Source organism: Sminthopsis crassicaudata, chromosome 1 (genome assembly GCF_048593235.1).
Source record: "Sminthopsis crassicaudata isolate SCR6 chromosome 1, ASM4859323v1, whole genome shotgun sequence".
NCBI classification, from domain to species: domain Eukaryota; kingdom Metazoa; phylum Chordata; class Mammalia; order Dasyuromorphia; family Dasyuridae; genus Sminthopsis; species Sminthopsis crassicaudata.
Window position 1 is genome coordinate 176,080,263 of NC_133617.1, and position 27,661 is coordinate 176,107,923.

A 27,661-nucleotide genomic window follows, 5' to 3' on the forward strand; every position below is an offset into this window, starting at 1 on the left:
ACCTGAGGAAAGTTAGCAGGAATACTGCTGAGTGAAATATGCTAAAGTAACAAGTACATTCAATATTACATCAGATTTAATTTTCATACTATTCAAATCTTCTATTTCATCAATATGATTTATAAGTCTTATAATTTACTTATAAATTACACACTTAAAAACTAAAAATAATCTAGTATAATTATGACTGACTAAACCTATGTTAAAGGAGAGAGAAAGTCAAAAGTTAAAAAAAAAAACAATATTAGGAATTACTAGGCAGCTTGGATCATCTACGCAATTCTATATTCATACTTGATAAATCTTAAAAAAACTTTTAAGTTTCTTGCTGATACTATCATTTAGTGTCTATTTTTAATGTGTTCATGACCTATCACCATCACCCCTTAGGTTCATATTATAGCCTTCAGTTCAACAATAAATACAAGGAAAGACTTTTAAAATTAAAAAAACACTATCTTCTTTCATTCTCCAAAGTATAACACAGAAAGAAATTGACAAGCTTGCTATCACTGTTTTTTTGCATGAATCTGATAGATGATGGAACTAGCAATGGAACCTAAGAATAGAATGGCAAGACAATAAAGATGAGAGCGAAAACAATTATAGGAATCACAAGTTTTGTAGGGCAGTAGCTTCAGCTTCGTTACTTTTATATAGTATAGCAAATCTATACATACTTATAATCAACTATAAAAATAAACATTGAAAAATAAATTCCAGGACCATACCTCACTTTGAATTACTTATACTTCTGGCTCACTTTATTCCATGTACAAGTAGATATGGATTCAGTTCCTAATGTGGAACTACATTCTTAAGATACTATGCTTCAAAAACTAATCCAAGATAGGAAATTTAAATAGAAACTAGTGACAATTTCTCATTTAAATTAAAGCTGAAAGCCTCATTTCCCTTTGCACACAGTAGCCACTATAAACAGTTACTTGCCATTGTTACTGTTGTGAATAAGGCAAACAAAAACACTTATTCTGCCCATCTTTTAATTTAAATAGATTCATAGGAAATGTTTTAAATTTGTAATAAAATTTAAAAACATTATTTTAAAATTGGTATATTAGGATTGAGCATTAGACTAGGAGCAAGAAGACCTGGGTTCAGATTCCCACTCTGCCAACCCAGGTCAAGTAGTCTCTCAAAGTCTTGGTTTGTTTCTCTGCAAATACTGAAGAAAGGAGGGAATAAGCACAGACACTGTGATAAGTGCTTTACAAATATTATAATTTGGTACTCACAATCCTTAGAGTTTGGTACTATTATTATCCTCCTTTCACACTTAAAAAAACTAAGGCAGACAGTGGTTAAGTGACTTGCTCAGGCATCTGAAGTTCGATTTTGGCTCCAGTGTTCCTGAACCCAGGCTCAGGGCCCTACCTACCCCTATCCACTGAGCTACCAAGCACTGCCTTTAAAGTAGACCTAGATGATCTCTAAGGTCCTCCTTACCAGCTCTAATAATCTGCAGTCCTATCAATCTTATAAAATTCATCCCATGAAAAACCTATAGGTTAGATAAACTTAAGAATGAAGACAAACACAAAATGTAATACATAGAAAAGAACTTCCTTTAAGTCATAATATTAGCATAAAAGAAAAGAAATATGACAAACTAAGTCATCTCTTGGTATTTTCGTATGTTGATCAAAGCAGACAAAAAATTGCATATACTATATTTTTAAAAAATCTTTTTCTCTTTCCAAGACACAGTTCACAATCATTCTTCACTTGTATTTTATAATAAAAAAATCCAGCAGCCAACATGCCTGAGATTAAAACAGAACTCAATTCTAAATTGGAATGTACTTTAAGTTTACAGAAAACTCAAGCAAGAATTCTTAAAGTAATCCCAATTCAAAATGATATTTTAACCTCCAGACTAAAATAGCAACAAATTAATGACCAGCAAGCAGCTGTTCTTTGCCATTTAGGTGTTTACAGAAAGTTCTTGCTCAATTCCAAGTTTTCCCCTCAAAATAATCTATTTCAAATAAATGAATTGTTACCAGTAATTTCAAAATATGCCTGAAAAAATAAAGATTAATCCCCTAGAAATATGAACTCTTTGCTATATCCTTAAAGCTTTTACCTAACTCCGAAAAATAGGCAAAGGAACAAAAATCTTCTACATAAATTTCTTCAGCAAATTTAACACAGAAGAATGGGTATTGAAACATTTGGACTCTGCACTTGTTTCAAAAATTAGCTACAGGGCACTGAGTATCCAAGAAACATATTTTAGGCAACTCAAATCTGATCTTGGCTTTACAGAATTCTTGATGCAGGAGGGAGGACCTACCTAATAATAAAAGTATCTATCACTCATATACCACCTTCTCTGGGGTTTCCATTATATCTGAAGAAAGGACCTGACCAGACAATAAGAATCTCAGGTTCTTAAAAAAACAAAAACAAAAACAAAAAAAAAAAAAAAAAAAAAAAATTGGGTCTGAGGTCACTGGAGTTAAGAGCCTTTCTATACAAAGAAGGACAGAGATCTGAGAAGTGGCTATACCTTACCCAAATCATTTTTGGGGGAAGGAGGAGAACTAGATAGGCACTAAAACAATTTTCTCTCCTATTTAAGACAGACACCATAACTAAAAAGACCATAGTATCTCAAGGTATTGTTTCAGAATGTTTTAGTTTGAACTAGTATTTAAACTAAACGACATCTAATCAGGATGCCTCAGCAGTAGAAAAATCAGACTAAGCCATAAAATCTGTACATAAATTAACAAATTTATATTTTAAAAGTGAATAGCAAAAAAAGAATATTTGAAGGAAAAGAATAGTTTACTTACAAAAAGGTATTCAAGGTATACTTACCCATCTCTTCCCTTACTGACAATTTTTACTTCAAAATAATAAATCCCACAAGCTGCTGGTATAGGATGCGTGGCACGAACTGAGGCTGCATCTTTTGGAGTTTTACCATGACCTACAAATGACATGGGAAAGAAAAACAATACATTAAAAAATATGCTTGTTAGAAGGACAAGTATAATTCTAATCTTCTCACCTCAAGTAACTAAAAATTTAATTAAGCTGGGCAGCTAGGTGGAGCAGTGGATAGAACACTAGCCCTGAAGTCAGGAGGACTTGAGCTCAAATCTAGCCTCAAACACTTAACACTTCCTGGCTGTGTGACCCTAGGCAAGTCACTTAACCCGAATTGCCTCAGCAAAAAATAAAGATTAATAGAGCACATCATATTAATGATAAATCCTTGTAAAATTGTAGTCAATTCAAGAATTTTCCAGATTAATATCATATCTCTAAAAAATTTAATTAAAAAATCTGGAAAGGCTTATATGAACTGAAAAAATGTAAAGTAAGCAAAGTCAGAACAATCTATAACAGCAATTCTATAACAATAATCAACTACAAAAGACTAATTCTGATCAATACAATGATCCAATATCACTCCAAAGGATGTAAAATGCTATCCTCCTCCTCAGATAAATAACTGATGAACTCCATAGTACAGACTAAAACTTTTTCCTCCCTTTATTCTCGTTTTTGTTTTTTTTCCCAGAACATCACTAGCACAGAAAATGTTTGGTTTTGCAATGACGATAAATGTATAATGTGTATCATATTTACTGCCTTCTCAATGTGTGGGAGAGAAGAGAAAGGAAAAAAATCTGGAACTAAACTTTAAACAGTTTTTTTTTTTTTAAATGCTTCTTGAATTTGAGTTGAAAAAAATTTGAGACCTTAAACAAAGTGAACTTAGTAATCTTACTCATTTTTGACTTGAGCATTTTAATAAGCCTATTCCCTTTTTTTGTCGTCTCTTCTGGAGACGACAGCATGTTACAACTGGCGTCCACACATGGGGCAAGGACTTTTCCTTATCCTGACAAGGACTTATTCTGAGCCCTTCAGAGGAGCTAGACTGGACCATTGCAATTAGCCTCAAGTGCTAGGTTATTTGGGTTAAGTGCATCTGCTCAGTTCTAGCCCTTTACACAGGATGACCAGTGATGTGGCTGCCAACAAAACTAGGACTATGTTACACTTGTTAAGAAAGTTTTTTTTTTTAATTAAAGCTTTTTTATTTACAAAGCATATGCATGGGACCCTTGCATAACTTTTTGTTCCAAATTTTCCCCTCCTTCCCCTCCAGTACATCCAGTATGTGTTAAATATGTCAAAATACATATTAGATCCAATATATGTATACATATTTATAGTTACCTTGTGGCACAAGAAAAATCAGATCAAGAAGGAAGAAAAAGAAAAACTGAAAAAGAAAGCAAATTGCAAGTAAATAACAGAGAGAGTAAGAATGCTATGTTGTGGTCCACACTCTGTTCCCACGAAGAGAGCCACGTCCATCAGAATTGATCGTCATATAGTTTGCCGTGTACAATGATCTCCTGGTTCTACTCATTTCACTTAGCATCAGTTCATGTAGGTTTTTCCAAGCCTCTCTGAAATCATCCTACTGGTCGTTTCTTACAAAACAATAATATTCCATAACATTCATATACCATAATTTATTCAGCCATTCTTCAATTGATGGGCATCCACTCAGTTTCCAGTTTCTAGCCATTACAAAGAAGGCTGCCACATTTTTGCATATGTGGGTCCCTTTCCCTCCTTTAAGATCTCTTTTGTATATAAGCCCAATTTCCTTTTTCTTTTACTCAATAAACATTTATTGTCTACTGATTGAAAGGCACTGCACTGGTCATTAGGAATACAAAGACAAAAATGCAATAATTTCTACTTAAAATGATTTTACGTTCTATCAGGGAAGACACCATCTATACATATAAATGTATACAAAATAGATTCAAATACTCAAAAAGATCTGTGAATTCATCTATTCTCAACTTCCTCTAGTGGCTGTTGTCCTTCATTCTCAAAGAGTAGCAAAATGACATCACTATGTTAAAATCAAGTTAAAAGCCAGCCTAACTTTGGCTGAGAAGACTAATGTGATTTCAGAATGTTCTACACACAGGTCAGGCACAAATAGTCCACATGAACATTTGGGGTAGATTCTCTAAATTGACAAATCTCCCTTTTTTGAGCTTCAATTCTGCTTTGCTCATAAAGTACAGTAACACACAGATAACAACTAATCAATACCTGCCCATCCTGCTCAACTCCCCCCCCCTACTTTTTTATTCCACTATTTTACTTCTTTCCAATTACATATATAGTTTTCAGTATTCATCTTTGTAAAATTTTGAGCTCCACATTTTTCTCCCAACTTCCCTTTCCTTTCCCCACCCCAAGACAACAAGCCTTCTGATAGAGGTTATACATGTACAATCATGTTAACACATATTTCTACATTAGTTGTACTGTAAAAGAAGATAATAATAAAATAATAAAATAGAAAAACCGCAAGAAAGAAAAAACAACAAAAAAAGCAAAAACAGTATGCTTCGATCTGCATTCATTCTCTACAATTCTTTCTCTGAATGTGGATACTTTTCCCATCCTAAGTCCCTTGGAATTGTCTTGGATCACTGCATTCCTGAGAAGAGTTAAGTCTATCATAGTTGATCATCTGCACAATGTTGCTGTTACTATTCACAGTGTTCTCTTGGTTCTGCTCACTTCACTCAGCAACAGTTCATGTAAGTCTTTCCAGGTTTTTCTGAAATCTGTCTATTCATCATTTCCTACAGAACAACAGTATTTCATTACATTCGTTTAGGATAACAACTTGTCTAATCATTCCCCAGTTGATGAACAATTTCTATTTCTTTGCCAACATAGAAACAGCTGCTATGCTTTTTTGTGCATGTGGAATCAAAGGGTATGCAGTTTTGTAGTCCTTTGGGCATAATTCCAAATTGCTCTCCAGAGTGACTGAATCAGTTTACAATTCCACCAATCATGTATTGGTGTTTTAATTTCCCCACATCTTCTCTAACATTTATTGTTTTCCTTTAATAGACTTTTGAGATGGTACCTCTAATCAATAGTAACTTAGAGCATTTTTTATATGACTATAGTCTTAATCTTAATCTGAAAACAGTCTGTTTAACAATTGAGGAATGATTTATATTCTTATAAATTTGACTTAATGAGCTATATATTTTATCAGAAGCCAAGGACTATAAAAATTCTCAGCTTTCTGTTTTAATTTTGGTTGCATTGCTTTTGTTTGTACAAAAACTTCTTAATGTTGTCTAGTTATTTTTAAATGGAATTTCTCTTCTTAATTCTTGTTTTTGGGCTTTGTTGGTACTAAATAGAAATGCTGATGATCTGTATGGATTTTATATCCTGCACCTTTGTTAAAGCTGTTAATTGTTTCAAATAGTTTTTAATTGATTCTTTAAGTATACCATCATATCATATTTCATTTTAAAAATTTGTACAAATTTTGTATTTGTATATTCATTAGGAAAAATGATCTATAATTTTCTTAGTATTGGCTCTTCCTGTTTTATGCATCAGCATCATATTTTGTTATAAAAGGAGTTTGGTAGGACTCCTTCACCTGTTTTGCCCCAAATCGTTTATACAGTATTGGATTTAATTGTTCTTTAAAGGTTTGGTAGAATTCACTTGTGAATCCATCTGGCCCTGAAGATTTTTTTTCTTACTGAATTCATTGATGACTTGTTCAATTCCTTTTTCTAAAATAGAGTTAAGTATTTTCTCTTCTGTTATACTGTGCAATTTACATATCTATATTCATTCATTTCACTTATATTGTCAAATTTATCGGCATAAAAGTTGGATAAAATAGTTCCTAATTATTATTTTAATTTCTTCACTGGAGAGAATTCAACCTTTTCATTTTTGATACTAGTAATCTGGTTTTCTTCTTTCTTTTTTCTAACCAAAATTAAGATTTACTTATTTTACTAATTTTTTTTCCATAAAACCAGCTCTTAGTTTTATTTATTAGTTCAATAGTTTTCTTGCTTTCAATTATTCCTATTTCAATAACAGAGATAGAGATATAAAAACCTGAACATTCTTAATTATCTTTTTACATTAACAAAGCTTTGAGGCTTTACATTATAGCACTTTATAGCATTATATTTAAATTTACATTATAGCACTATATAGCACTTTATATTTACATTTATAGTACTTTAAAAATTAAAATTTGATGTGATTAGGTTGAACTAGTAACATGGAATTGTTTACCAATATGTAATTACTTTTTGATTTAGCACTTGTTAATAACTAAGTACCACAGCATAGAATATAGGTGTATGTTCTAAAGTTTCTTTATTTCAACAGTTCATTGATGACATTTAAAAAAAATACTTAAAATGCATTCAAGCTTTAATAGTTTGTCCAAAAAATTTTTTAAATCATATCATCATTACTAGCAACTATATTCCAGTGATAATATAGTCTCTAACATTTTTCCATCTAAAGAATATAGAACATCTTCAAGCTAAAGTTTCCTTTTTCTTCCAAATATAAGATAAAGAGGAAAAGGGCAAGAGGGATATAAGTATTGTATACGTGGGGAGTGGGGATAAGCCACAACTGAGGAATTAAATTCAACAAACATTAAGTACCTTTTCTCAGATGGATGCAAATGCACTGCAACTGGTAGTAGGGATACTTCATACTTCAAGGAGAACACCAATCAATCAATACTAGTACCACCTCCAACAATGTAGGATATGTTACATCCATACTTTTTCTTCTGAGATACTCTCATATGTATTCTAGAGGAGGGCTATCCATAGCACCAAGGGTCTTCTAGACTTATAATGATGTTGAATAGACAATCAGTAAGGCAGAGTACAGTGTCCATTAGTTACCTCACATTTTTTCTTATCACTTGTAATGACAATCTTTATGCCACTTCTGAAAAATTTGTTAGTAATGGTTGCAAACTACTTGCGCTCACCATGAACCTCTTCACTGCCCTTTGGAATGCCTAATCATAATATTCGTTGCCAGTAAACATGCCAAAATAAACTTTGTATAAAACTATCCATGGTGAAGAAAAAAGAAATTAGTCTGGAAATCATGTCTAATGCAACTACTTCAACCAATGCAGACTACAGGTTAAGTGACCTACTATAATGACATGGTTCAGTGAGTGCTAGACCTAAAAATACTGAGTTATTATCATGTACTTTATAAATTTAAAAAACTTTCACATTATCCTTAAAACACATAATTCCAATATTATTCTCTATTAAAACCAAAAATTATTTCTAACTGAAAAGCATCTTTGAAATTTACTATTAATAAACCCTCAACAAATAAAAATAAGAAAGGGATAAATCTACAAGTAGAAAATCAAAATTCAAACTACTTACATTTTGGTTGTAAAAACAAATTTGTGTGCCCCCCCCCAAAATATTATTAATTCTATATGACTTACAACTCCAAATGACAATTATTGTTTGGGAGGAGGAGGGGGAAGGCAAGTCTGTGTTTCTGGAAAACACTTCCTTACCACAAGTGAAGAACTAACTCAGTTTCCTCAAGTATAGGGGCAGCTAGTTGGTGCAGTGGATAGAACACCAGTTCTGAAGTCATGAGAACCTGAGTTCAAATCTGCCTTCAGACATAACACCTCCTAGCTGTGTGACCCTGGGCAAGTCTCTTAATCCCAAATACCACAGCCAAAAAAAAAAAAAAAAAAAAAAAAAGACTATACATTCAGCCTCTCCTTCAATTTGACTCTATTCAAGCATACTGTCTGTCCAAGAGATTTATAATGTTTGACCTGTGATGGATCATTCATTTCATAAGCACCACAATCCACATAGGTATTCTTTATCCACTTGTTTTTTCCTTCACTTGAGTTAATTATGAATTTCATTGGATCTGTAATATCACTGGGATTATGCAATAAATGTATTATGCCAAACAAAAGCCCAGGAGGAACCTCAATTTTAACTCTGTGCTAGTCTTCTATGACAATGGCAAATACTATCAAAAAGCAGACTTTAAAAAATGTTTGTAGCAACTCTTCTTGTGGTGGCAAAAATGGGTAGATGCCCATCAATTGGCTGAAAAAATTAAGGCATATGAATGCACTGGAATATTATTGGTCTATAAGAAATAATGAGCAGACAGATCTCAGAAAAATGTAGAAAAAACTTACATGAATTGTTCTGAATGAAGTGAGCAGAACCAGGAGAACAAGTATCAGCAACATTATGCAGATGATCAACTGTGATAGACTTAGCTTATCTCAGCAATGCAATAATCCAAGACAATTCCTAGGAACTTGTGATAGAAAATGCCATCCACATCCACAGAAAAAAACCTGTCTGAATGCAGATTAAAATTTGCTATTTTCACCTTTTTTGTTTGATTTTTCTTTCTCATGGTTTTTCCTTTTTATTCTGATTTTTCTTTCACAAAATTACTAATATGGAAACATATTTACAATCATTATACATGTATAATCTGTATCAGACTGCTTGCAGTTTTGGGAAGGGGGAAAAAACTGAAACTCAAAATATTACTACAATGAATGTTGTAAAATCTTTACATGTAACTAGGAAAAAATTTGGGTAGGGAGGGAAGAATGGATAGAGAGGGAGGGAGAAAAGGAGAGGGAGAAAGGGATAGAAGAAAGAAGGGAAGAAGGAAGAAAACAAAGATCTTATTTTTATGCCTCACTTGACAATCATCAAAGAAAGGCTCAGAGCTTTCTGTTGTTCCATATTTTAAGGAATCTTGTACAGTTAGTCTTTAAGATTGCATTCTGTTTTAACAAACCAAACAGCACTTTACAGATAGCTAACAATTAACAGTGAGATCTTGTATCTTTACCTTCCAAGAAATTATGTGGCTAAAAAAGTGGCTTGCTATAGAATCTTATGCAAAAACCTACTTATTCTCTCCTAAGTTCACCAAGGCAACACCCATAAAAGGGTTTAGGGATACAAAGTTGACAAAAAATATAGTCACTTTCACTTAAGGAACTTTTGATTCAATCAGGAGGATTATACACAAATATGTATGATACAAAGACAAATGTAACAAGTATGAAGAAATACAAAGTGCTATGACAAACATACGGAAAATACCATTATTTTCAGCTCCTGGTAAAGTGATAATCAAGAAGATTTCATGGAAAACGTGAGGTTGAGATGATCCATGAAGGAAAGGAAAAGCCTTGTAAAAAGCAGATATAAAAGGTGAAGATATAGAAGGTGTATATGACAGGAAGAGAACAAGTTCTATAAATAGCCAGTAGTACAGTCTATCAAACATAAAGGGAGAACTACTACAAAAGGCTGGAAAACTAAAACCAACTTATAACAGGCCTTAAATCCCAGATGAAGGAACTTGTATTTTAATCCTGAAAGCATGAACATTTTGAGTAAGTGATAATAGTGAAAAGGCATATATGAGGAAGATTGTTTTAACAATAATATGAAGAAGGGAATATTTCTATTCTAAAGCATATTGAATGCCATGCAATGCAGACTTTTGCAAGTCTACTATCATTATATCAGCTATGCCTGATATAACTCACCAAATCTCACCACAGAATCCATCTCTTCAAGACAGCTCACGTACTATCTTCTATATGAAGCCTACCCTAATTCCTTCATCATCTTATAGATTATTGGGTTTTTTTTAATCCTTTTTGTATATATTTGTGTCATTATTATCTCCCCCATCAGAATCAAAGTTCCTAGGCAAAATACTTGGCATATAGTATATACTGAATGTTTGTTAATAAATCTTAAACTAGAAAGTTTCAGTCAAATGTTTCTAGAGGAAGGGAAACATCTTTTATCTGTAAGGTCTACTTAATTGTCAATGTTATCAAAGTTGATTTTTTCACCCATTTTTCCTTTCACATTGTCTCCCCTTATAAGTCCCAAGAACTTCTTGATATATTGTTTGTCTTTGGTCAAATGGCCATTCTTTTTAATAACCTGCTGGCCTATAAAATGACCAAAATTGATCCTCCCTCCCACCAAAAAAAGAAAGTCTCTGTGAATGATCCTGGAAATCAACATGTTCTGACTAAGGCCCAACCTAAATAAGTATGGAAAGGATCAACAACAAATTGACTAAAGGATGATTAAATTTTCAACCACATCAAATCGCAGACAAAGTTGCTGATACCATCTCTGGGTCCGCAGAGGGCCTTAAACCAAGAATGAAGAAGAGTATGGATTAGAAAGGAAAGCCTGGAAGCATATCATCTAAGAGATTATTTTACACACACACACACACACACACACACACACACACACACACACACACACACACACACTCTCTCTCTCTCTCTCTCTCTCTCTCTCTCTCTCTCTCTCTCTCTCTCTCTCTCTCTCTCTCTCTCAGAATTGCATGATTTGACAAATTATTGAATATAAAAGAAAGGAAAGATTCAGAAATGCCCCTAAAAATTTGAGCCTAGATGAAATGCTTAAAATAAAGGTAACTGAACCACTTCTCTATTATCTCCAAAATGATTATTTCCAGAGTATACTATATATTGTTTCAATAGTCTAGTAAGCTATATTTTACTAAATATCAACTCATATAGGTCATTCTTTCATTCATTTTCTTAAAATACCTTCATGGATAACTAAAATGCTTCTTAAAGTATGATTTTTTTAGTCACTTGCTTTTTAGTCAATGTTTGCATGGAATATGAAAAACACAATATATAAAGAGAACATCAAAGGAAAGGAAATCACTAACAGTACCAATATATAGTCTACGATCAACAATATATAGTCAATCATCATAACCATCAAATTGTTTGCTTATACCTGCAATGCAAATAAGCAACATTTCCACATGCTCAGAGACTAGAAGACATTTAATAAACTCTGCCTCTTCTTTCTATTACCTGTTAGGTTTCCATGGAAATATGTGTGCGTAGGAGAAATCTAAAGAATATCTGCTGCAGGCAGATGCTTCTGTTTTCTTAGCTTGGTGAGCAATAGTAAAGAGGTTTAATAGTGTGTGTGTGTGTGTGTGTGTGTATCACAAGACCAATTAACCTTTTCTAGAAAGCTGACTTTACATATTAAAACAAGCAAGTACAGAAAAAACTCCAAGTTAATTTTTTTAAAGAGTTTTTTTTTTAATTTACTAGTATATAATACTAGTCAACCTTTTACCCTATAAGTAATGTTCATATACTTTTGAATCCAAAAAATTCAGCAGGGTAATTTAGAAACCTGTGTTTTGATAATTTATTTTCAGGGACACTAATAGTTAGCATCTTTTAAATGTCTAACAGCATTTTACCAAATGAGTTCAAATCTAACATAGATTCTTATTATTCAGTAAAATGTTTTTTCTGTGAAAATACATTGCATTTTCAAGAGAAAAAAGATCTAAGTTAATTCCACTAATATTTTGAAAGGCAATAACTAAGAAATCCTTTCATTAGAAGCCAAATAGAGTCCAAAATTAAACTGAACTTTTCTACACTCAACTTTTAAAAGAGAAGTTAATTTAAAAAGCAGCAAAGACTTACTTTAAAAAAATCATTTCCAAGACACAAAAAAGACATAAATTGTCTACAATCCTATATAATGATGCTAAAATACTGGATAATACAGAATCTTAATTTAAAAAAAACATCAACTACACTAGATAAACAAACATGAGTTACAAATTTCTTGGCTTAATTCTTAATGAGAAATTAAACTAATTTAATAACTCTACTCCCAGAACATTTTAATTAGGTAAAAAAAAAAAAAAAAAAAAAATTATTTGCACCTATTTCAGTTATTTCAGTGGTACAGGTCCTATTTCTAAGAATATTCATCAATTGTTTTTTTTTGTTTTGTTTTGTTTTTTTGTTTGAGCCTGGGGTTAAGTGACTTACCAAGAGTCACACAGCTAGGAAGTGTTAAGTGTCTGAGACCACATTTGAACTCGGGTCCTCCTGAATTCAAGGCTGGTGCTCTATCCACTGCGCCACCTAGCTGCCCCCCATCAACTGTTATCTTAAATAATTTACAAGCTAAAAACAATCATACTACAAAAAAATTTAACATTTTAAACTAGACATAAATGGCACTGTGGTTTCTCTCCAAATAAACTCAAAAACATATTCAATATTTTAAAGTCAAAGTTAAGTTGTAATTCTATTAGGTTTCACCTAAAAAGGCAAAATGTGGACAAATCTAAACACAATACATACATATAAAATAATTCTACCTGTTAACAAATCAACTATTGGGCAAAAATACTTGTCATTTTGCTATTTACTCAAAAACAAAGAATATTCACAGCATAAGACTTTACCCAAGAATAAAGTTCATTCATTTTATAGTTTCAGAATAGCAAAATAAGCCTCCTTAAGGTTACTGTAAAATCAGTAAGCATCAGTCTCTGTTTTGTGCCAGGTACCACACTAGGTCATAAAGGTACAAAGAAAAGTAAAAGTTTCTGAGGTTAATGAACTAGCACTCTAAAGGAACAGGTAACTTGTAGTGAGTAGGTAAGAGGTGATTTGAGAGTAGGGGAAGAAAGATACTGCTAAGGGAGAATCTAAAAAGGCTCCCCAAAGAAATAAAAGTATTAGCTTAACGTGCAACAAGAAAATTGGATTTACACACATATATTGTATCTAGCTTATACTGTAACACATATAAAATGTATGGGATTGCCTGTCATCTAGGGGAGGGAGTGGAAAATTTGGAAAAATGAATACAAGGGATAATGTTATAAAAAAAATTACTCATGCATATATACTGTCAAAAAAATTTAATTATTAAATTAAAAAAATAAATAAAAATAAAAAAATAAAAATAAAGGGATAAACAAGAAAAAAAAAAGAAAAGAAAGAAAGAAATAAAAGTATTAGGCTGAGCCTTAAAGAAAACTGAGATAAAGGTATGTCTTGGAAGGGAATGTTTTCCAGGCATGAAAGAGAGTTTGTGAACAAGACCTCAAAGAATTCTCCTGCCATTCTTAACTATCTTCTCCTGGGAAGGACAAGAATTGAGCACCTAGTAGGTGTCAGGCACTGTGACAAATACTTTATAAATAGCATCTCATTACCACTACACACCTCTCAGATTGGCTGAGATGACAGGAAAAGATAATGACGAATGTTGGAGGGAATGTGGGTAAACTGGGACACCGATACATTGTTGGTAGAACTGTGAACAAATCCAACCATTTTGGAGAGCAATTTGGAACTATGCTCAAAGTTATCAAACTGCACATACCCTTTGATTCAGCAGTGTTTCTACTAAATCCCCAAAGAGATCTTAAGGAGGGAAAGGGACCTGTATGTGCAAAAATGTTTTTGGCAGTCCTTTTTGTAGTGGCTAGAAACTTGAAACTGAGTGGAAGCCTATCAACTGGAGAATGGCTGAAGAAATTGTGGCACATAAATGTTATGGAATATTATTGTTCTGTAAGAACAATGATTTCAGAGAGACCTTGAAAGATTTATATGAACTGATGCTAAGTGAAATGAACAAACCCAGGAGACTTCAACAACACACTTCAACAATACTATATGAAGATTAATTCTGCAGACATGGCTCTCATCAACATTGAGATGATTCAAACCAGTTCCACCTGTGCAGTGATGAAGAGAACCATCTACACCCAGAGAGAGATCTGTGGGAACAGAGTGTGGAACACAACATAACATTCTCACTCTCTCTGTTGTTATTTGCTTGCATTTTTTTTTCTGTTTTTCTTTTTCTTCCCTTCTTGATCTGATTTTTCTTGTGCAGCAAGGTAACTGTATAGATAGTATACATATATAGGATTTAACATATAATTTAATACATTTAATATGTATTGGACTACCTGCCATCTGGGGGAGGGAGTGTAAGGAAGGAGGGGAAAAATATGGAACAGAAGGTTTTCCAAGGATGAATGTTGAAAAAATTACCCATGCATATGTTTTGTAAATAAAATTTTGTAAAAAAAATTACTATGTATGTATATATATATATATATATATATATATATATACATACATAGTAATTTTTTTAAAAAGAAAAAAAAAAAAAACAAATAACATCTCATTTAGATTGGCAAGATCTAATCAGCCTTGGTATTAAATCTCAAAGAAATATGAACTCATCCTCCTTTAAGAAGGGGAGACAAGATACTTGTCAAGATTGTCTTTATTATGTACCAAACTGTTCTCATTTTTTACTCATCTGTGGCTTCTCCACCATTTCCCCTCTTCCTCCACATTGATACCTCCTTCCTTTTCCACCCACCCCACTTTTGAGTTTTCTTCTGCATGTTGTCTTCTAAAGGAAGTTTGTTTCTGCAGATCTTGGCACAAAGCTTGGGGCATAGTAGGCACAATGTTTATTGACTTGATCTTCACAACAACCCAATGAGATAGGGGTAATCTCCTTGTTACAGTTGGGGCAAACGTTAAGTAATTAGCTCAGAGTCACATAATAAGACTGCATCCTGACACACAAGGCTTAGCCCTTGAATCCACTATGCCACCTAGCTAGTAGGGGACTTTAAAATGCACAAGTTGTTCCCTCAAACTCATCTCCTAATTTCTTTTATGGCATTACCAACTCCCTTTTTGTTCCACTTTAACCACACAGGGATGGTTACACTGTGAATCTCAACATTACTTATAAATGTTCTATTTCTTTAATCAATAGACATTTGTATGACAATAATCTTTTATCACTCCATCTTTCCTTGGGCCTCACTCCTTCTTAACCTATTATTTAGCTTTAACACAATTTCCAGTTCCTCTATCCCTCAGTATCAATTATTTCTGCTAATTTCACTTTTCTTCCTTCCCAATCTCAACCAAGAACACTCCACACTATTTACTGTTCTCTAATGCTTCATCATCTATTATGCCATCATAGCTTAATTTTATTTAGAAGTCTGAGTTACTCCCATTAACTATATCCTAGGCAGAATTAAAATGGAGGAAATCACAACTCTGACTAGATAGTTCATAATGAGTATTTCCCCCCAACTTTAAACTTACAAGGCAATCTTTTTATTCCTAATTCCCTAACTCAAGCTGTTATGTGATACAATGTGATATAGTGCCGAGTCTAAAGTCAGGAAAACTTGAGTTCAAATCCAGTCTCAGACACTTAACAACTCTGTAATCCTGGTCAAGTCATTTAACCCAGTTTGCCCCGCCTTCCGCATCTGGAAAAAGAAATGGCTAACTACTCCCATATCTTTGCCAAGAAAAACCCAAATGGGGTCATGAAGAATCAAATACAACTGAGCAATAAATCCCTACCTCACTCTGCACAAAATTTATTTCAAACCCTATGTTCTTAAGTCCCCCATACTTTCTACCCATCCATTCCCACCTACTCTCTTGGTTGTGTATACTTGGTCTCTTATTTTACTCAGAAAATAGACCATTTAACATGACTGCTTTCCCTCTTCTCTTCATTTTAAAACTTCTGGATATTATTCCTTATTCCTTTCCCCCTTCTCTTACCCCAACAATAAGAAAGCCCATTTTACCAAGGCCAATCTTCTATATACGAGTAGGTCCCAAAAAGGCTTTAAATATCTGCCTGTCTTATAGAACGATGGTTCCCTCAATCATGCCCTTACTCTATCCTCAAGTTCTATCTATTGATTCCTTCCTTACTTCCTCCAACATATCCAAGTTACCCACATACTAAAAAACAACAATCCTTCACAATAGGCTACTAAATTCCTCAATCTAGTATTCTGATGTTAATGAGAACCATACAAATGAGAATAAATAGATCCTTAGGTTTTACCAGCTTGCCAGAAGGAACCAGGGCATTAAAGGAAAAAAAAAAAAAAAAAAAAAAAAAGCTAATCTCTGTCCTACACTCTGAGAAGCCTCATCTACTGCCAATTCATGGGTCATTCCTTCTCCACTACCTCCCCCAAGTATTTTTTCCCCAGCTCCACATCTCCAAATACCCACTGAACATTTCCAATTTTACATCTTAGAGACATTCCTTTCCTTACTCATGGCCCTCATAGCTGTATTATTACAACAGCCTCCTAATTAAGACTTCTCCCAAGTTACTTTCCACTCTAATCCAAACCCTACACAAAACAGCCAAAGTGCAAAGTATAACCAACTGTGAGACTCTCCTCCTTTCTAAACTCCAGTTGCTTCCTCCTAACTCTAGAATCAATAATAAATTCTTGGGGAAGCTAAGTGGCTCAGTGGATAGAGCACCAGCCCTGAATTCAGGAGAACCCGAGTTCAAATCTGATCTCAGACACAACACTTCCTAGCTGTGTGACCCTGGGCAAGTCACTTAACCCCAGCCTCAGGAGAAAAAAAAAATAATAATAATAAATTCTTTAGTCTAGCTTTGGAAGCCTTCCCCAATGATTGTGCATTTCTCCTCTCTGCCTTCATCCCACCTTTCCATCCAGTCCAATTGACCTTGTCTAGGTTACTCATACAGGGCACTTTGATCTCTCTGCTTCACACTTGGCCATTCTTTATGCTAGAATGTTCTTCCCCTACCCCCAACTTTACTTCAGGAAATCCTTCTCTTCCTTCAAGATGCAATTGAAATACCACTTGATGCCCAACCTAATCTCAATTGTTAGTGCCCCATTTTCCCTGCCTTGTATTTACTAACTACTTTGTATTTATCTATGGTTTTTTTATTTATTTTGAATACATTCATCATATTTACTTCTTCTCTCCCTCAAAAGAATGAAAGTTCCTTGAGATTGGAGGGCTTTTCATTGTTCGTATTCTTATCTCTAGTATCTTGCACAGTTCCTGGCACATAGTAGACATTTAATAAAATGCTTGTTGATTGACAGCCAATTCAAAGGCACCAAGATGAGAAATCTCTATGTACAAAGAACAATGAAAAGGCTCATAATTACTAAGCACCATAACATGTGTGAAAAGGGATAATGTGTAATGAAATTAGAAAGGTAGGTTAGGACAAAATTGTGAAGAGTATTAAATATCAAGCATAAGAATTTATAGTTTAACTTAAGGCAATAAGGAGCCACTGGAGTTTGAATACTTGCAGAGTAACATGATCAGAAGCAATTTAATTTGTTTATTATGTTAATTCTAGTAAAATTTTTTATAAGCATAAGGAAAATAATTTATCAAAACAAATGTCTACAAGAAATTCAGTTTTACACACATATATTGTATCTAGGATATACTGTAACACATTTAACATGTATGGGATTGCCTGTCATCTAGGGGATGGGGTAGAGGGAGTGAGGGGAAAATTCAGAAAAGAAGTGAGTACAAGGGATAATGTTGTAAAAAAATTACCCATGCATATGTACTGTCAAAAAATTATAATTATAAAATAAAAATTAAAAAAAAGAGCAAATGCCCAACCGTTAACTTGCTCCACTATCCTTCTATCCATTAGAAGATAATACAACACTAAAATATTAGCACTGGTCCACATACTTCCTCACACTTTCAACATAACTTCTCAAATAAGATGCAATTATCCCAGAAAATCATGTAGACAGAGTCTAGTGAAAAGTCAAATACTTCCATTTCACAAATGAAATGTTTTAAGGAGGAATTACTAAATCAATAAAGCAGACAATACAGCACCCCCCCCCAAAAAAAAGACTACATTATTTTAGACTCTCAGCAATTTGTAAGGAATTAAGATTATAATAATAGTTTTGTGATACTATAATGCCAAGATCCAAAACTGGCTTAAATTCCACTAACAGGTCAGAAAGGTATAAAGAAACTGGTCAGGACACTGAAAGAATTTGATGCAGTTTACACTTTTGAGATTGCTATATTTATAACGCCTCCTCTCACCTTAAATATGTACATAGAAAAGGATCCTGTACTCACTGGATATGTGCCAACTGCTGCAGTAAAGCTTGGCTTAAATCTGATTCCAAAACCTAAACTAAAAATAAACAAGATCTGGAGATGGGTCAAATAGGGTTTGAAAGCAGCATTTGCAGCATCTGTCTTGCTGTATACCAGTTACCAATCCTGCCCAGTGACGTCTAGTTGAAGTCTCACTCCTACCTCTCCTGATCCCAAGATAAAATTTAGTAGATCTTTAAATGTTATTAATTTGGAGTTAGATCACATTGCAAGACATTAGACTTACTTCTTTTAAATATCTAAAAAAAACTTTCCTTTTAACTAGAAATTTGAGTGAATTCCCATCAGTTGGGGAATGGCTGAATAAGTCAAGGGATATGAATGTTATGGAATATTATAGTTCCATAAGAAATGATGAGCAGGCTGATTTCAGAAAGGCCTGGAGAGACTTACATGAACTGATGCTAAATGAAATGAATAGAACCAAGAGAACATCGTACAAAACAAGATTATATGATGATCAACTGTGATGGACTTGGCTCTTTTCAACAATGAAGTGATTCCAATATTCTTGTGATATAATCATCAAGAGGATTATGGAGACTATGAAACAAAGCATAGTATTTTCACCTTTAATTTGTTGTTGTTTGCTTGTTTTTTTTCCTCTTTTGATGTGATTTTTCTTGCACAGCATGATAAATGTCGAAGTATGTTTAGAACTTCACATGTTTAACCTATAATGATTTGTTTGCTGTCTAGGGGAAAACAGAGATGAGGAAGGAGAAAAATTTGGAACACAAGGTTTTGCAAGAGTGAATGTTGAAAACTATCTTTGGATGTATTTTGAAAAATAAAAGCTATTATTATAAAAAGGTAAAATGGAAAAGCATTTTAAAAAAATAACCAGAATGGTACTATTTCCCCCCCCCCAAAAAAAAAAACACAACAAACCTTCCTTTTTGCTAAGTAGAGAAGAAACTATCACTTAAAAAAAAAATTAAAAAAAAAAAAAAAATCAACCAGCCCTAAAGTCAAGAAGACTTGAGTTCAAATAGGAGCTCAGGCACTTAACTCTTCCTAACTGTGTGATCCTGGGCAAGTCATTTAATCCCAATTGCCTCAGCAAAAAAAAAAAAAAAAAAAAAAAAAAAAAAAAAAAAAAAAAAAAAATTAGCAACACATTGTGAAAATTTCTATTAATTTTATTTGCTAAGAAAATCTTCCTTCCAATTATTTTAAGACAGTAACATTTTGGCAAGACAATACTTAAAATCCAGATTTAGATCAATATTTTTAGTATTTAAATATCAAAAAGTTAGGGATTTTATTTATTTAAGGGACAGTCCCAATATAGAACCCTATTTAGGGAGACAGAAAGGAAATACATGTTACTTAAAAAAATAATAATAATAATAAGCTTTTCTAGAAAAAAAATTCTTAAATCTTCATTTTAATGTTTTGGATTTATCTAATGGTCTGAATCTTCTCCTGACCTTAAATAATCACAGAATATCATTAAAATATAATATAATACCAGTCAACTTGTGTAATTTTCAAACATTCTTGTTGCTGAGTCATGTCCAATTCTTTGTTGACTTCATTTGGGTTTTCTTTTGTCTTTCTTTTTAAGATACTGGAATACCATTTCCTTCTCCAGACTTTTTTAAAAATGAGAAAACTGAGGCAAACTGGGTTAAGTAACTTGCCCAAGGTCACAAAGGTGCTAAATGTCTGAGACTAAATTTGAACTCAGGTCTTCATAACTCCAAGTCTGCTACTCTATCCACTTCACCACCTAACACATAGCAAAAAACCTGCTAAAAAAAGAACACCTATCTTCCAGCATCATTGGTACACTGGAAAGAGCTCTAGTTTTTGAATCTGCCTCCATCACTATGTGACTTCAGGAATATCAGACCTTACCCACTTTGGTCTATGGCTTCTTCATCTATAAAATAAGGGAGTTGAACTAAATGACTTTTAAAGTCATCAGGGCTGGAAGAGCTTTAAATTTATGAGATTCTTTCTCACAGGGCCAGTCTTCAAAAACTTCAAAACCTTCTCTCATAGATCAAACCCTCCCTAATTTTCCCTTGCAGGGAAAAAAAAAAATAAATTTTTTTTGTTTGTTTTTGCTAGGTTGGTTTATTGTATTGTTTGGTTGTGTGTATGCTTAAGAGACTGAGGAAGTACAATAATAGAACTAATGAAAAACATGGGGAAGAATTCCAGTCAGGTGATGAAAAATCCTGATAGGTTACAGAAAATTCTAAATAATTCACACTAAAATCCCAACCACTAACAATTTTCCAAATTTAAAAGAAACAACTTAATATGCTGAAGATATTTTAAATATTCTATACTTCCAAACTTTAATTTAAAATTTGTCATTTTCAGGTTACAGTGAACTAAACCTTATTCCTTAACCTTGACCCAAAACTTGTGTATACAGGGCATCATATCATTTTAATTAGTCTACAATGCACTAAAAACAATTTTTTTCCTATAAAAGTTAATTTAGATGCTGACAACAAAAACTAGCTATAAAAATGCATAAAAGTTATGTCTAAAAAAATCTTAATAGGCAATGATGAAAATTAATGTAACTGGCACTTTCAGAGATCAAAAACAAGGAATTTTTCTTCCTCATTTCTATGGGGAAAAGGTAGATGCAACTCAGATATGGGTAAGTATAGACAATTTAGCACAAATACTTTAAAGGAGCATTTAGTTTAAATTAAAAATAAACTGGGTTACAGTTTGAAGAATGAAAGTGATGGAAATATTGCAGTAGAAAGGAAGTAGCCTCCGTGAAATTGGGTTAAAATTTGGTAATTAAGCTTTTTTAAAAAGTTGATTTAGCATCAGAATTACATTTCAAAAATGGGTGAAAGGAAAGTTCAGATTTCTTACCTTTCTATAATTCTTTGCTAATCTATTCAGACAAAGTTAAAATTTTACTTGAAATTTTAAGGGCATTTCTTTACCTTTTCTAAATCATATTATCCTAAATTATTAGCAATACCACCTTAAAGGCATGTTCAAAATAAAAGATCTAAAGTAATTTGACAATTTCATAGCTCAGTCTTCTTCAAGAGGAAAAACTTTGAAAAAACTTTGAAATAACCCTCAGGTTATAAAATGGTATTCACCAATCTTCACTAATATTTAATCCCAGAAGCCTTCAGCTAGAGTCAACTCCCTCATGCCTTTCTAGATTTAAAATAAAAAGCTGATTGAAATTTTCTCTTTGTAAGCTTTGGAAGCTTTAATCCTTGGTCATGTTATTAAATATTGTTAACTGTGAAATTCTAAACAAACAGCAATGTGAAGAAATACATTACTGAGGATAAAAAAATAAATTATTTCATTTAATTGAAATGGCACTTAAAAGTTAAAGGCTCCATGATACTCAACCCTTACCTCATGAAACAGGAAAGTTTACTGAAAAATCATATTAACACTCTTCAGTTCCAGCCCTATAGGGTTATGGGGGGAAAAAAAAGAAGCCTGGCACTTCCAGGGAAAAGCATTATATAAACAAAGCTAAAGTAAAATCTTTCCTTCAGTCAGGGAAATATTGAATAACTCCACCCTATTTTGTTCATCAAGATATGACATCCTCCCACTGGCTATCTAGCTTTTTCAAGTCCTGATTATGTTTAAAACTATTATGTATACAAACAATCAACTAAACATTTTCTTCAGTTCTAGAGTGACAAGAAGAAACAATGTTTAAAAGCAGTTCTAAAGTGTTACTAAATGACTGCTTCACATTGGATATTGATGATGAGTGATCTGTAAGCAATCATGGTGTAGTTTTGAAAAATTATCAATTGAACTGCACTTTTTTTTTTTTAATTTAAACTAGGGGAGTTTATTAACAAATTTTTGTATTGGAACCTTTTGTAAATCAACTTGTTTTCTCATTTAATTTCAGATTTTCTTGTATAGGGACTTTAAAACGACATATAGATGTTTATTCTTTCTCATTCAAGTGTGTATATATGTACACATGAATACACGAATATTTTCACACTTAAATGAGGGCTTTATATAGGAAGACTAAAAGTTCATTCATTTACTGAAATAGTTTTGCTTGACATGGTCTTTAGACCATGCTTATAAGCCATTTTGAACCATGAAGTAATTAAATGATGTTAACTAGTTCCAATTGTGATTAACCACTGTCTAAAGCAAGGTTTCACAAAAGGGAGACTTGTATCCACTCAATTCAAGAAAAACTCCATCTATCATTTTATCCATCTAGTGTTGCAAAGTATTAAAAAGATAAAGGAGAGGTGAGGGGAGAAAAATAATAAATGTAAGAAATATGGTTAAATATCACTGAGTCCTTTGAAGAAGTTTGCCTAACTCCTATTATTTTCCCTTTGCCTATTTTCTCTAGGGTGAAAATTCACTTTTCATAGTCAAGATTAATCTAAGCATATATTGCCTCATACTGTTATTACTTGAAGTCAATAAGATATTAAATTCATAGTGAAGCCATTTTCATTTATTCTGACTTTTTAATTGGTAATTAAGCATTTTTTTTTTCTTCTGAGGCTGGGGTTAAGTGACTTGCCCAGGATCACACAGCTAGGAAGTGTTAAGTGTCTGAGACCACATTTGAACTCAGGTCCTCCTGAATTCAAGGCTGGTACTCTATCCACTGCACCACCTAGCTGCCCCAATTAAGCTTTTTTAAAAAGTTGATTTGGCATCAGAATTACATTTCAAAAAAGGAGTGAAAGGAAAGTTCAGATTTCTTACCTTTCTATAATTCTTTGCTAATCTATTTAGACTATAATCTATTTGTCTATTTAGTTAAGTACTTGAAATTTTAAGGGCATTTCTTTACCTTTTCTAAACATATTATCCTAAATGATTAGCAATAATACCTTAAAGTCATGTCCAAAATAAAAGGCATGTCAAAATAATTTGACAATTTCATAGCTTCCTACCATAGTCTTTCCAGGGCACTCCATTAATCAATCAAGAAATACCAACTAACTTTGCTTGTGTGGGTTATATTCTAATTGATTCTTCTAGAAACATCACTCTATCCTATTAGGGTTTTTGAGTTTGAAGTGACATACATACAAATCAAGAAGTTTCCAGTCAAACTACAGGTAAATTATAATAACTTGAAAAATATGTAATTTTTTTTAAATGGGGATTTTATTTTACAGTTTTGTTGACTAAGAAGCTGAGAAATGAAAAAAGTTGAAAATTGAAAAAAAAAATTTTTTAATTTGTTTTTAAACTTTTAATTCTTAAGCAAAAGAATTTAGCCTTATGTCTCAGTCAACAACTGAGACAATGCTATGTATAGGCTGTTTCTACATAGATACAACTCAGTGGTTAGTCACAGCCCTGGCAATCAACTTTGGAAAAGAATCTGGCATTGTTCAACATTAATCCCTCCTGTCAGTTAAGGAATACAGTTTCCAAAAACACATGCCCAATCCTTGCTTATAAGACTTATGGGCAGAATAAGAGAGCCACATACTGGAAAAAAGGTGTGATAACATCTTTTGAAATTTAGAAACATGAAAAACTATCCAAATGGTAGGTGAAATTCTAGATAGAACAGCATTAAGTCAAGTACAATTACATTTTTCAGGTTTTCCTCATATAAAGTATTTTTCTCTCCAAAACTGTCCACAACACTGTTATTCTCTTCATTTTGCTACCAAGTAAAGTTGATTACTTTACATTTTTCTTTATCTGAACTCACAAAACATTAAAAATGACAAGCAGAAGAGTTAGTAAGGGGAGAAATGATGAGTAAAGTTAAGAGGAAGGCAGCCCAGGAAGAAAATGGGGACAGAATAGAAGGGAAGAGTTTAGAGGGGAAAAAAAAACCCCACAGACCAAACATCAAAATGTAGTTCACCAGAAACAAAAGTTTATACTTAACTAGATATGAAGTTTCTAGAAAGTGATCTTGTTACTACATAGAAATTATAATGCGGTTGACAATAAAAAAAAAAAAAAAGCCAAAAGTACTAGTGTTTTTACAAATTACCGACTTCACAAAATGCACATAGGAATATGCAATTTCACTATTCACATTTAAATATTAAAATTGACCTAAAAAATTAAAATTATATTTATGCCTAAATTAAAGAAACTAAAGTCAATAAAAGCCCCTAGGATTTTTGTATAAGATGAGATCCAGACAAGTTGCATGACTCCAAGATCAGTTAATATAATCCAGAGTAATAACTAAAATTAATTGTCCCCAGTGGTTCTTACGATCTCACCACACTAACTGGTTTACATAGTTACATTTTTCCATTGACATGTTTTTAACAGAAAAGAGAATCTATCAAGTCCAACTTGAGAAACTTTTTGAAGTTATATCAATGATAAAAGACTTTATCCATATAACATAAAATCACAGTAATAAAAACAGAAAATTGAAAATGAAACAATTAACATTTTTAAATTTTTAAATAATGTAATTATTTTAAATTGGCAATGCTGTCTACATGAGTAGCATAAAAAAAAAAAGGAAATCAAAATTCAAGCAATACCAGATTTCTAATGTATACAATCTCAGTATATCCAAACCAGCCAGTTAAATGCCTGTAGCCATTCTCCTTTATGATTAAAAAGTAACTTATTTATCAAAGTCAGTTCAAATTTCACCCTGAATACTTAAGTCTTTAACCACAAAGTTGTTGTTTTTTTTTCTGCTCCATATTCAACTGATTCCAATAAAACACTCCCACTGCAACTAATCAAAAAAAAAAAAAAAAAAAAAAGGGGCTGTTTTGAATGTGAAAGCTCTAATTTCAGGTTTGGGGCCTAAAATACTAGATTTGTTTCCAGACCTAATATTTATTGCGAATTTTTTAAAAGTAGGCCACATCAGTATATCTTCTGTTCACTTTTCAGGGAATTTCAAACACTATCTCCACACAATTTGAAATTTTATACATATCTGTTTTTCAGAAAGCTTTGTTTTGGGGGGTATCTGGCATACAGATCTTATGAATTACAAATGTAAAAGAGTATCAAGTGTGAAAGTCTTGTTTCTACAACACTACTTATATCAATATGAAAGTACAGATTATTTTGTTATTCCCTTTTCTAGTAGGTTTTCAGCAACCAAGATTTGTTTTTGTGGCTTCACCTTCTTGACACTTCCTTGTAGTGTCTGATGAAATAGGTCGACTTCGAACTTGTGCCCTTGGTTTTTCTTTTTCTAAACAATTTCTGGCCTACTTTTAGAAACAACCTTCCACTAAATAAATATCCATCTCCTTCGTGTTCCTGACCTCCTTAGATAAGTAATTATACTTAAGATTCTTTTTATACTTCCATCAAAATAATTAAAGGGAGAGTGTTGGGAGAACAATGTAACCAAACACTGAAGATATAAGTTTCCTCTACTTTAAGGGAGATCAGAAAAGAGTTTTGTCCTGACATTGTTGTAAAAATGTTTCCCTTCTAGGTGTCCTGTTACTGGTGTGAGGATTACTACATCTCAGCTCAGGATAATTATGGTCACTTTCTTTCCCCAAGAATCCTCTCAATCCCTCGGATGTGGCCTGCCCCCACCCCCGAATTGGAAACACTTAGAAAACAATTTCAGCAGCGAAAATACATTAAAAACAAAAACAAGTTAGTGGCGGGATTCCGGGCAAGAGGGCGATCGGCCCCCAGGCCAGTTACCTTTGTAATGGACCCGCAGGTTGTTCTGCGAGAGGCCGATGTAGCTGAACTTGTCCTTCGGGCTCCACGACCGAGGCAGCGGCGTCTCCTGCTCGTCCACCGCCGGATACAAACGCTTGAGCCGCCGCTGAAGCTCCTTCTCCTGCTCGTTCAGGGCCGGGTCCCCATGGGGGAAGGGAGCCGGGGCGCTGCTCCCTGCGGCCGCTAGCGTGGCCCCTCCGGTCGAGCTGGCAGCCGCCGAAATACTGGGGGTCGGGGAGGCTGAGGCCGTGGCCGGAGGCGGGGGAGGCGGCGGGGGAGGTGGCGGCGGAGCCGCAGAAGCCGGGGGTGGCGGCGGAGGCGGCGGGTGCAGGAGCAGAGCGGCCGCCCCGGCCCCCACCCCGACGCCAACGCTACCGCCGCCACCACCGCTTCCTGTTCCCCCGACCGGGGACGCGGCGCCGGGGCCGGCCGGAGAGGAGCCGGCACTAACAGGGGTGGGGGCCGGCAGGACGACCCCAGGGGCCGGAGCCACCGCCGCGGCTGCCACGGCCGGCAGCTGCTGCTGCTGTTGTTGATGATGCTGCTGCTGCTGCCCAGACATCCCGATCCCGGCCGAGACTCACACCCCCGCCTCCTCTTCCTCCTCCTCCTCTTCCTTCTCTTCTTCTTTTTCTCCTTCCTCCTCTGCTCCCCAGGGGCGCTGCCAGCACTGGCCCAGTCCGTCTGTCCGTCCGCCCGCCCCCAACCCCCCTCTCCCCGGAAGCAGGCGGCAGGGCCCGCGCGCCGAGGGGTGAGCGCGGCGGTTGGGGGGCTTTTTGGGGGAGGGGAAGCCGGAGAACTGGGCTAAAACTGGGAATGGGGGAGTGTGGAGGGAGGAGGGGGGAGGTTGAGAGAAAGAACGTTGGCTCAAGCTCAGCGGTCGCGCGAGGCACGGGGACTGCCTAGGCGATGGAGGGAGACAGAGGGTGGGGGAGGAGGGAGCGTGCGAGAGAAGAGGCGGAGGAGGTCGCTGCTGCTGCTGCTGCTGCTGCTGCTCCCTCTCCAGCCGCCACCGCTGCTGCTCTGGGCTCTTGCTGCTGCTGCTGCTGCTGCTGCTGCTGCTGCTGCTACTACTGCAGCAGATGCCGCTGATGATATCGCTGCTGCTGCTGCCGCCGATGCCGATACCGCCGCCACCGCCGCCGCCGCCGCCGCCGCCGCCGCCGCTGTTTCCCTGCGGCGGAGTCCGGCGCAAGACGTAGCGCGCAGGCGGCGCTAAACGAGGGAGGG

General features: G+C 34.6%; 1 protein-coding gene across 2 annotated transcripts in view; it reads right to left on the reverse strand.

Moving 5' to 3' along the window:
• Positions 1 to 26,999, reverse strand: part of RANBP9 (RAN binding protein 9) — a 94,857-nt gene extending 67,858 nt beyond the window's left edge. For both annotated transcript variants that reach the window (XR_012482866.1, XM_074271957.1), the window contains exons 1-2: positions 26,411 to 26,999; positions 2,848 to 2,959 (exon numbers count right to left, since the gene is read on the reverse strand). Coding sequence is in view for 1 of the 2 variants with exons in the window: in XM_074271957.1 (XP_074128058.1) it covers positions 2,848 to 2,959; positions 26,411 to 26,993 (695 nt within the window). In the remaining variant the exon portion in view is untranslated. The remainder of the gene's footprint in view (positions 1 to 2,847; positions 2,960 to 26,410) is intronic.
• Between the last annotated feature and the right edge of the window lie 662 nt (positions 27,000 to 27,661).